This window comes from Rhinatrema bivittatum, chromosome 17, assembly GCF_901001135.1.
Source record: "Rhinatrema bivittatum chromosome 17, aRhiBiv1.1, whole genome shotgun sequence".
NCBI lineage: Eukaryota > Metazoa > Chordata > Amphibia > Gymnophiona > Rhinatrematidae > Rhinatrema > Rhinatrema bivittatum.
This window is the reverse complement of record NC_042631.1, coordinates 29,210,371-29,222,513: the sequence shown is the minus strand read 5'-3', so window position 1 is coordinate 29,222,513 and position 12,143 is coordinate 29,210,371. Positions and strand designations below refer to the sequence as shown.

The following is a 12,143-nucleotide window of genomic DNA, read 5'->3' as shown; positions in this document are numbered from 1 at the left end:
CCCAGCACAACCTAAAAACGTTCAAAAAAGACCTAAAAACATTAATGTTTCGCAAAATCTACACTGACCTTCATACTTCTGATCATCCCAACTCAAAACTGAACTTTCATCCAAAAACCTCAGAATAATTTCTCTCCAACCAGAACCTACATACCCTCCTCATCCCACTTACTCATACTTTCTGGACTTGAAATTTTTAACTTCTGTTTAATATCCACCTTGTTATACTTTTTGCACAACTGTTAAGAAAATGTATACTTTGTAAACCGTTATGATGGCTCTACCGAATGACGGTATATAAAACTCAACAAGTAAATAAATAAATACTTGCTTCGGAAGACAAAGAGTTATTGTTCCAGACTCTGCTTCTCCTGACTTGTTAATCCATTCTAATTGCTCATAATCTTGGAAAAAAGTGGAATATCAAATGTTTGGAAATAAATAATAAGACAATTGATGCAAAGGGGTCCATATGCAAATTTTTAAGTGGATAAACTGGCTTTTAATGGTGTAATTCTAAGTAGATTAAAATCCCTCCCCTCCACAGTCCGACTAGATTTTATACACACATAATCGCCGTGCGCACAGATTTAGGTAGGCATAAAAGGGGTGCGTTCAGGGCACTTCAGCTTTTTTTTTGGATTAGAGAGAGGAAGGAAGGGAGATGCCCGGCCGGTACTATGGCCTTTTTTGTACTGGGGGGAGGGGAATGGAAGTCCCCAGCAATGGGGATATTTTTTAAAACTTTGCCAAGAGAAGGGAGGGAGGATTAGCCATTGGGGATTAGAGAGGGGAACTGTGGGGGGGGGGGGGGGGGGGGGGGGGGGGGGAAGGGGAATTTTGCCCAGCTTTTACCTTCGGGCAGGAGAGAGGGAAGCTCTGGCCAGCCAGATTTAGGCCTGCTATAGAGCTGCCTAGATTTGGCCAGCCAAGTTAGGGAGCTGGCACTAAAAATTAGAGCTAGCTCCCTAACTTCCTCCCTCCAAACTGACCCCACGTCAGGGCCTGCCCAGAATTTGGCTGGCTAAAATTAACTATGTAGGGAAACATACTGAAGGTGGCTACATTTAACTGGTTAGTCCAGTCAGTTCAAAGGCATTGCTATAAGATTTACTTAGCTGGCTAGAGCCTTTGGAAATTGACTCCCTAGAGTGACGCTATTAGCAGCTTTGGCTTGAATGGCGAAAGGGCTACGGGTGCGAAGTTCACGGCCCCTGTTCACGTCCATTCACACACAGGGGCAATGTATTTTGTTTTGTATGCAAAGTTTTGTGCTTGTACTGTATTTTAGGACTCAGCAGAGAAATCCTCTCAGCCGTTCTGCAATGCTCTGATGTCTTCAGCCACAATGCGCATTCTGTTTCACTCGATTATGCTGCCACATACAAAATAACTGCAAGCACTGCCCAGCTGCCAGGCTTCCACTCAAGAAATAGGTTCAGGAATTGAAGTGCTTTCTTTATTCTTCAAAGGCCTTCAGACTGCTGGGAGATAGGATTGTCTTTAAGGCTAATAACAGTGGTTCTCCATGAAATCCAAAAAGTGATAGCAACTAGAACTACAAAACTTTCTCATATTATATTAGAGAGAATAAAAGAATATCTGTCTTTGCAATGATGAGTCTGTACACTAGGAACAGCTCTAACCTGGTTATTATGAAATGATCACAAACCCATTTACAGATGGAGTGGTAGTTGAAAATAGAGAAGGAGTATGTCTCAGAATTCGAAAAGAGCTCATGAAGGTGCTCACTGTATTGCCATACAGGCTCTGTTCAATTTGTCTTCGGAGGCCGACAAGCTTCCAAGGGATTGGAGAGCAGATGTAGTCCCAATCCACAAAAGTGGGAACAAAAAGGAGGCAAGTTAGGGTGGATCTGCCACCCTAAGTTCAGTAGGGGGCAAAGGTATGGAAACCACTACTGAAGAAAGTATAGTGCGGTATGTGGAAGCAAAACGATTACAGGACCCTAGACAATATGGGCTTCAAAGGCTCTTGTTGAACAATCTTGATTTAGTTCTTTGATGAGGTAACAAAAGTGGAGGATCAAGATATGAGAGAGAGAGAGAGAGAGAGAGAGAGAGAGAGAGAGTGAGAGAGAGATCAATGATTACCCCAAATTTATGGGCTGAGGTTTATAGTGTTGTCCACAGAAATAGAAAGAGGAAAGTGCCTTGGGGGGGTGGGGGGAGATAAGGAGCTCTGTGCTGGCCATGAATTTAAGGTGGCAGTGGGACATCCAGGCAGAAATGTCAGACAAGGAGACTGAAGTTTGGGACCGGATTCCTGACGAAAATTCTGGCGAAGTAAACCATCAGTATAAAGATGGCACTGAAAGCCTGAGAGAAGATCAGAAGATCAAGGGAAAAGACGAGAGCCCAGGACAGAACCTGAGGCACATCAATCGATAGTGGGATGGCAGGAGAGGAGGATCCGCCAGAGAACACACCAAAACTATGATGGGAATGGAAAGAAGAGAACCAGGTCAGGATGGAGTCCCAAAATGCAAGTGCGGACCGAGTATCAAGGGGTAGATAATAATTGCCAGTGTCAAAAGGCGCAGGTCAAGGAGGATAAGGATTGAGTAAAGTCCTTTGGGGTTTAGCCATAAACAGGTCTTTGGCAAGGGCTGTTCCTGTGGGTGAATACCAGACTGGAGCGGGCCATGGCTGCAGCGATGATCCTCAAAGTGCGGTGGATGCGGGTAGTAGTCCTCTGTCCACAGGCTTCCATGCAGAGGGATGGGGGGGCCTGTGAGCGCAGGCTTAATTCCCATGTTCACTGTGCTTTAAGGATCATTGTTGGAACTGAGGTTCAGGCGCACCGCGCATATCTAGGAGGTTTGCCGGGGAGGGGGGAGTGTTTCCAGGTAGGGCCAGCACTGGATCAGCGCCTAGGAGTGGCAGCCAACCATATCTGTCCCTGCTTGGATTGGTCCTTGTTTTAGTAAGAAAAGTTCCATGGGGCAGTGGAGAGGGAAGGGGGCGTTCGTTTTGGGAGAAGGGGAAAATGGCCGGTATTTTTTATTTTAAAAAGTTGGCAACCTTACCTTTACCTTTTAGACCCTGGATTCCAGAAAGAGGTTGCTCAACACTCTCATTCATCAACTTGAAATCATCCCTCCAGAAGATCAGGACTCTTGTCCTAGCATTGTTTAGTTCAGGTTTGAGACTAATATTGAACTACACCGTGCGATGAACACTAGACCGTAAATTTTTGCCTAACCTCCCAATCCAGATGTTTGGTATACACTATCAAGACTCCGTGTTTGCAACCACATCCAAGTTTGCCTCTGCCATAGTGGCCTCCAAGTCAGTGATTTTGTTAATAGGACTGAGCATTTACACACACGACCCTCCAAGTATATGCTCTGCCACCCTCTCTCTTGTTCTCTTCTATTTTCCATTATTTCATCAGCTTTCTTATCTATGTTTGATTTTTGTATTCAAGATTTTATTGGATATTTTATTTTGGGCTTTTATCCTTTCAGAGTTTACTTTATTTATACAAAATATTTTTGCTTGATGGGAAGAGCAGTTTGTGCCTTCTCTCATGCTTAAATACTGGGCAGGTAATATTCAAAATGATTGCAAAGAGATGCCGTACGTTTCCTGGATTGATGCAAACCATCCCATCTGTACAGATCCTTATCTAGATGTTTCCCCAGTCGCTAATATACCCCAAACCATTTTCTCTGGCTCAGTCTTTCAACCATAAATTCAAGCTCTGCTAGAACACTTCTGACTACTCACCTGTAATACAGTTGTGTGCAAAGGTTTAGATATTCCTAGTAAAATTGTAGATTTCAATGAATTAATTTTTTTTATTTGATACATATTCTCTTTTTCAGTCAATTCAAAGTGGACATAGGAAGTGAATAGAAGCTGACAGCCTCTGCATGGTACAAAGTTAAAATTGACATTGCTCTGTAATATTTTAATGCAAAATTACTATTTATGTGCTGAATTTTTTTTTAAGTTAATAAGGTCTAAAAAGTTGATTGACTCGTTAGGCCTTCAGTTAGTTCAGGTGAAGACTATTCCACTATGGAACAAATACTCTGACCCTTCTAACCTCCCAAGATTTGAATATCATTGATTAATCTGTCAAGAGATCTCAAATATGCAATGCATGTAAGGCGACCCAAGAATATTTCTGACCTAGAGGAGTTCTGGAAGGAAGAGTGGGAAAAAAATCCCACAAGCAAGAAGAGACTCTTAGCTCATTACAGGAAATGTTTCCCTCAAAGGAGGTGATACAAAGTACCCACTAAAATGGTGTCCATATTCAACTTATTATTTTCAGTTTCTAAAACGTTAGCAAATATATCGTAATTTTGCATTAAAAATAGGAGAAAGATCTCATCTTTAACTTTGTACCATGCAGAGGTTGCATCAGCTTCTGTTTACTTAAGAGATTCATTGAAACACACAGTTTGACCCAGTTTGGCCTAAACGTCTACACACAACTGTATACAGGTAGCACTTCTGAGGAGGTCTCAGATTTAGAGCTATCTGCCAAGACCTCTACCTAACTATTTGAACTGCTTTTGAATAATTACTAACTCACCATTAGCCGGGTCATTGCTACCTAAGTACATGATATCCAGTTTACCTGCCTTTGCATCTCCCTGCCTGACTTTGGGACTCTCCGCCCATCCCTGCAAGCTGCGACATCCAGAAGACACTGAACTTCCCTCTCCCCATGGTGCTATGACGTCCCCCATTAGCATTTTCTTATTTCTTTTCTGCATACCTCTGCCATCTCTTTCAAGGTCCTTGCTATGGATGAGCCCTTTACTGCCTTTAATTCTTACTTTGAATCTCCTAATGCCTGTTCCTGCACCACTGATTTGTTGTACCTCATTGTAGAAGAGTTGGGCATGGAAAGAGTCTGTGATCCACAGTCTGAATTCTCATTCTGGATGAAGAGGTCCCAGAGTTGTTCTTTGAACTCACCCTGGTTCAGTCCTTCAGTTTAGCATTTTATGTCTATAATTCATATAGCAGACTACAGATAGGCAGCATCAAAGCTTCCAAAAAAGTTACCTTGATTACTACAGCCCCACAGACACTGCATTGCACTATTCACTCATCGTTCAGTTCATGGTAGGAAGTGACAGCAAGGACTGTGCTCCCTACATGAGCAGGCAAAACCAGAAGCACCTGCCCCCCAGTTAGGAATCAGCCTCTATACAACAAAAAAGAAACCACAGTGCATAGGGAGGAAGAAAGGGAAGGCTTACTAAAGCTCCAGCTGAGCAACCCTGACTTTAGAATACACTTCTTATGTAAAACCCCCTAAAATTGGAGCTCACGTTTACTTACAGAAAGCAGAATGAGCACAGACACACGCCCAGTTCCTAAGCAAGTAAAAACTGGAAGTCAGGTTTCCCCACACAAAGCAGGAAACAGAATAAGCTTCATCCCCAGCGACTTAAAGCTAATTCAGACCCGTTTGCCTCCAATATCCCATCACATTGCATCTGAGAACTCGGGCCTGTTCTTGGTGAACTCAAGACCACAAATACCAGAATATAAGGTAACACAAATGAAAAATACATCTGACTTCAGCTGTTTCCACCAGTCTGAAGCCATCTGTTTTCTCCCAAATGTAGTCTTTGGTGCCATTTTCTTAAGAATGAGCACTTCTGCTTTTGGTTGATGTTAACACAAGACAGAACTGAATCTTTGCAAGGTACAGGTAAATTTATGGAGCTCAGCAGCGGTTATACCTTCATTGCCCAGATGGACTGGTCCAGAGGGTGAAAGAGTTTAAAGCAGAAGCCATCTTTTTTGGAAGGTCTCTCTATCAGCTCGCAGGAGTGGAGCAGAATGGTTCCCACCCATTGGCCAATCTTTGGTGTTTTATATATCAGCAGTACTCCTGGTTTGAGGACACACCACAACTTGGTCCAGCTTTTCAATGTGCCACGGATCTAGTCAGAGAAAGAGAACAGGTTTTTTTTTTTAAATAACTATGTTTTTTTAAATTACGTTTGGTGTCGCAGTGCTTAATTTGAAGGGCAGACTTGAGGGTTGAGTTCTCATCCTTGTTTTGAACCAGCAGCGTTCCTATTTGGTTTTTCCTAGCTTTGCCCCTGTTTTCAGAAGCATAGATGCATAAGATATAGCATTGATCCTGGGAGATATTACACCAGTCTGATTAAAACATACATTGTTCTTATGGATACATTTGTACTGCAGCTAGCCTTTGTCTCTCTACTTGCATTACTATGCATGTATCAATTTAAATTATTTGACCAGATGATAGAAAAATGATACTCTTTTTGATTTTTCATTAAGCTAAAAAAATCTGTGTTTTCCATGTGCAGGTATAACACTCAGATCTAACTCCTCTGCTGGTTTGGGGAATTGCATGTAGCTGCAGTTTTCAAATACCAACAAGGCAAGGACTCTTATTCTGCAAAATGCAGAGGTGTGCAAAAAAAAAAAAAAATTGATGCCCAAGAGTAAATCTCCACAACTCAATGTCAACTATTTCTTGAGTTGACCTAAATATTTTTTGTAGCAGAAAAAAAACCCTCCGTAAGCCAGATCTCTCTGAATTTGTCAAATTGGTACCATCACAGCTCAGAGCAGAGGATATAGTTATGAGGCTCCGCCACTACAAAGCATCCACTAGTCATGACTAAAAGAGCATTTATCTTTTAGCTATCCAACTGAAATGTAGAATTGGTCTTGATAAACTGCCATTGGAAATATTATAACCAATTGAAACATCTGGAGACCGCTGAGCACAGCTTTTCCTCAGCTTGACCTTTAAAACAGATGCTTGTTGATCCTAGAGCTTTTTGGGGAGGAGGCACGTTAACAATGAGGAATTGCAGCTAATAATACACATTATAAATAAAACCCTAAAGGTACGAGAGGAAAAATTATTCTGTAACTCATTTTTGGACTATCAAAGAAAATTATAAATCTAAACATGGTCCATCATTCAGACAGAGGCCTCTATCTGCAGCACAGAACCATTTCGCTTTCTGAGCTTCATAAGAAATGCTTCCAGATGAGATTATAAATATGGAAACGTTTGCCGTCTTCAGTGTTTTGGCCATCTCAATGGATCGCATGCATGTTCAGAACGTCCTCTGTGGAAACCGGTGGCCAACAACTCACTCTTATTGTTTCAGAAACTCAGCGCTGCCCAAGGAGGCCTGAACAGTGTCAGAGGTAAAAAAAGGAGGAGACCAATACAGAGGGAGAGAAAGGGATTGTAAAGCCAAACAGGATGAGTGGATGGACCCTACGGTCTTTATCTGCTGTCGCATTCTCTGTTTCCGTATTTCTTAAGAATTTCAGACAGTAGCCAAAATGGTATGTCTGCCAGGTTAGAACGCTACTGAATCAGTAGGTGCACAGCGCTAAATTGTAATATGCCGTACACCCACAAAAAGAGAAAACTTAGAAATAAAATACAATTCTAAAGTTTTGGGAGTTTCCATGTACCTGGCTTAGCAGTGGGGCACTCTTCTCCATAAGGTGGCAAGTTGCCCACTGTTCAACATCAGAGCTATGACCTCAGGAAACGGGGATCCTGGTAAATAAATTGGGTAATTATTTCTGCAGCATTGTGGTCTTCTGGTTGCTAATAGAAGTTTGGTTTTCGACCCATCTATGATTTTTCTTGGGTGGTATCCAAGACTTTTAGACAATTTACAGTAGATAGGATTGGCCATTTTTGACTTATAAGAGAATACACAAACATGCAGAGAGACAACTCATTTTATATATATATCTATTGATACCTTCAACCAGTCAGCCATAATCACAACACTGGGATCCTTTAGTGCACTGAAGAGCTGTTTGGTTGCTCTTTTTTTCTCTTGTCTATAATTCTTCTTCTGTACCTGTTTCAGAAGAGAAACAAAATCTTAGCAGCAATGGAAAATTCAGTTTTGATAAATATTGCAGATTTAAGAGAGGAGCAGGGGCAGGCCTCTACGCTCCTAAACAGAAAATAATCCAGAGGACACATGACCATCTGCCCAATTCTCCATGTTCCTTTGTAGGGTCACATTTGAAGATTAATTTTTAATAATATTTATATATTGCTTCACTGATTAAAAATCGCTCGAAACAAAGAGAATGCTCAAGCAGTTGGCAGCACTGGGGGCTTACTATGGCCACCTGTGCACGTACTGGTGGATTTTAAAAGCCCTATGTGCACCAAAGCCGTGAGATATGCGTGTGTTTCGATCTGGCGCATGCCTCGCGGATTTTAAGAAGCTCCCGTGTATGCATGTATCTCCCGGTACGCGCACAAATCCAAAAGTGCAAAAAAGGGGCAGGGAGTGGGTGTGGTCTGGGCATGTCGGGGGAAGACCAAGAGATGTGCACGTAAATACTTATGCGCACGAGTGAGCACTGAGGGTCCCTACTGCATAATTTTAATTCTGCTATTGCTGGCGTGAAATTAAAAAAAAATCAGGGCTAATCAGTGGGGTTTTAAGGGTCGGGTCTAACAGGGGAGAAGAGAGCCTTTAAAACTAGGAGGGTTAGGCAGTCCGATCCCTACATTGGGCGAACGGAGAATGAACTGGAAAAAGGGTAAGTAGCCTCGGCGTGCACTCCTTATAAAATTCCCCCCACTTACCCGGTAGATGCGGCATTTGCGCACGTCTATATAAAATTGAGTGCCCAGGTACACGCGTACAACCGATTTTATAAAATCGCTGTGTCCATGTCCGTGAACTGGCATATGTGCACACGCACGGGTCTTAATATTCACATCACAGGAGTTCATTTTCAAAAGGTCTTATGGACTGGATTTTAAAAAGGTTACACGCGCCGGGCCTAGCCCCGGGACGTGTGTAAGTCCCGGGGCTTTACTAAAGGGGGCGGGGTGGGGTCAGGCTCCCGGCACAGCGGTCATATTTGCTGCTGTGCCGGGGGATTGAGCGCCGGCAGGCGCAAAAGGTAAAATAAAGGCCAGGAGGGGGATGTTAGAGTAGGGCTGGGGGGGAAAGGTTAGGGGAAGGGGGGTTGGAAGGTCAGGCTAGGGGGAAGGGAAGTTCCCTCTCAGGTCGCTCCGATTTCAGAGCGACCTGGGAGGGAACGGGGGAAGGCAGCGTGGCTCGGCGCATGCAAGGTGCATAATTGTGCAACCCCTTGCGCGCGCATTTTCAACAGGTTCAGTTCCAGGCCCCTAGTTGGCCTTTACCTCAGATTTGACCTTATCGGTCCACTCTGTGATATTATCGTGCCTCTGGATGAAAGGATTAATTCGTCTCGCAGGTATTTTTCAGACACAAGCTGAAAAACGCTAAGAAGAGGCATCGTTACGTGAAACTGTTAATGAAATGAAGTCATGCCTACCTTGAGAGTCTCTTTCTTGGTGGATTTTGATGTAGGTGATATACACTCTCTATCTGATCCATTGCACAGTTTGTATTCAGACTGAAAAGAAGAAAAGACCACATTAATACATCGTTAAGTTTGATTTTCTAAATTAAATTTTGATAGCTCATGACAAATTAAATTTTTTGAGGTCCATACTCAGCAAGCCGGGAAGCAGGCATTTTACCCGGGTAAGATTACCTGGATATTCACTGGAACATGGACAAATGCATTGCTCTGCATTTACAACCCATCCTGCGCATTACATTTGTCACAACAAGCAGGCTGATACAGTACTGGAGTGCACTGTTAACCCGCGTTTGGACGCTCATTTTCGACGCGCTAGCTTTACCGCGTCAAAAACGTGCGTCCAACCCCCCTGAAACTAATAGCGCGCGCAACATGGCAGATGAAATTTAATGTGGATAAGTGCAAGGTGATGCATATAGGGAAAAATAACCCATGCTATAATTACACGATGTTGGGTTCCATATTAGGTGCTACAACCCAAGAAAGAGATCTAGGTGTCATAGTGGATAACACATTGAAATCGTCGGTTCAGTGTGCTGCGGCAGTCAAAAAAGCAAACAGAATGTTGGGAATTATTAGAAAAGGAATGATGAATAAAACGGAAAATGTCATAATGCCTCTGTATCGCTCCATGGTGAGACCGCACCTTGAATACTGTGTACAATTCTGGTCGCCGCATCTCAAAAAAGATATAATTGCGATGGAGAAGGTACAGAGAAGGGCTACCAAAATGATAAGGGGAATGGAAGAACTCCCCTATGAGGAAAGACTAAAGAGGTTAGGACTTTTCAGCTTGGAGAAGAGACGACTGAGGGGGGATATGATAGAGGTGTTTAAAATCATGAGAGGTCTAGAACGGGTAGATGTGAATCGGTTATTTACTCTTTCGGATAGTAGAAGGACTAGGGGACACTCCATGAAGTTAGCATGGGGCACATTTAAAACTAATCGGAGAAAGTTCTTTTTTACTCAACGCACAATTAAACTCTGGAATTTGTTGCCAGAGAATGTGGTTCGTGCAGTTAGTATAGCTGTGTTTAAAAAAGGATTGGATAAGTTCTTGGAGGAGAAGTCCATTACCTGCTATTAAGTTCACTTAGAGAATAGCCACTGCCATTAGCAATGGTTACATGGAATAGACTTAGTTTTTGGGTACTTGCCAGGTTCTTATGGCCTGGATTGGCCACTGTTGGAAACAGGATGCTGGGCTTGATGGACCCTTGGTCTGACCCAGTATGGCATTTTCTTATGTTCTTATGTTCTTATGCATGTTGATGGCCCTATTAGATATTCCCATGCAATTCAGTAAGTAAAATGTGCAGCCAAGCCGCACATTTTACTTTCAGAAATTAGCGCCTACCCAAAGGTAGGCGTTAATTTCTGCCGGCACCAGGAAAGTGCACAGAAAAGCAGTTTTTTACTGCTTTTCTGTGCACCCTCTGACTTAATATCATGGCGATATTAAGTCAGAGGTCCCAAAAGTTAAAAATAATTAAAAAAAAAATATTTAAAATCGGCCCACGGCTTGAAAACCGGACGCTCAATTATGCTGGCGTCCGATTTCCGAACCCGTGGCTGTCAGCGGATTTGAGAACAGACGCTGGCAAAATTGAGCATCGGCTGTCAAACTTGCTGAGAGTCACCGCTCCTGTCAAAAAAGAGGCAGTAGGGACGTGCTAGTGTCCGTAGTGCCTCTTTTTACCGTGGGCACTAATTTGAATATTTTTTTTAGTGAATCGCACGCACAGGAGAATGGCCTGTGCGCGTGCCGGGAGAGCAGGCACTCGCCAGCGCTCCCGCGAATTTTACTGTATCGGCCTGAAGGTCTTTCGGATCTACCATCAGTGAAACTTGCTTGGCTGGCCAGAACAAGAGAAAGAGCCTTCTCAGTAGCCGCACCTATTATTTGGAACTGTTCCAGAAAGCCCACAACTGATGTCTTGCACTAAAACTTTTAAAGCTATGCTTAGGACATTCTTATTTCAACAGGCCTTTGATTGAGGATATTATTCTTGGCAGTGGATCAGTAATTTTATGTATTTTATTTATTTAAGACTTTTTTATACTGTCTTTGGCAAATTAGATTTGAACAAAAACGGTTTACAATAATGAGCAAAATAATAAATAATATTCTTTCATAAAATGAAAGTAAAAATAAAAATAAAATAAAATAATGTGGCTTGCATTGTTTTACTATATTGGTTTTACATTATTTGTTTTATGATGATTTGTGATAAATCTATTTATTGTGGGTTTATTATGATGTATGTTTTATCTTGTTAGCCACCTAAAGCCTTGGCAGTAGGCAACATATAAATGTTAGAAATAAATAATAAATAAATAGCATACACGGGAAAGTATTCTGCCGAATATGCCCAGCTAAAGTTACCTGGGTAGATTTAGGACAGTGATTTTTCCAACCAGACTTACCTGGCTAGTGCTGATCATTGGCACTAGCCAGATAAATTTTAGCCATGTTCCCCCTCCCTCCCGCATCTTTACATCTGGCTAAATTTTGTCTGGTTAATGACTTATGCAGGTAAAACTTTGCTGGTGAGAGGGGCAAGTACTTCAAATCTCAGGGGGTAATTTTCAAAAAAGATTTATATATGTAAATGTAACTATTTTGGTAGCAATTTTTAAAAGCCATTTACCTGCATAAAGTACTCTTATATGTGAATATCCTATGGACAAGTCAGTAGCATATATTATAGCAATTTTCAAAAGCCCTCTTATATTGCAGCGCTGTACAAA

General features: G+C 42.3%; 1 protein-coding gene across 4 annotated transcripts in view; it reads right to left on the bottom strand.

The window, feature by feature from the left end:
• The window catches only part of OSBPL5 (oxysterol binding protein like 5), a 203,714-nt gene that overhangs the window by 61,471 nt on the left and 130,100 nt on the right, over positions 1–12,143 (bottom strand). For 3 of the 4 annotated variants that reach the window (XM_029582113.1, XM_029582114.1, XM_029582115.1), the window contains exons 4-6: positions 9,339–9,419; positions 7,769–7,870; positions 5,735–5,938 (exon numbers count right to left, since the gene is read on the bottom strand). In XM_029582113.1, the coding sequence (XP_029437973.1) occupies positions 5,735–5,938; positions 7,769–7,870; positions 9,339–9,419 (387 nt within the window). Of the gene's footprint in view, positions 1–5,734; positions 5,939–7,469; positions 7,558–7,768; positions 7,871–9,338; positions 9,420–12,143 lie in introns of those variants that run through there. The other variant, XM_029582116.1, reaches the window with a different exon arrangement.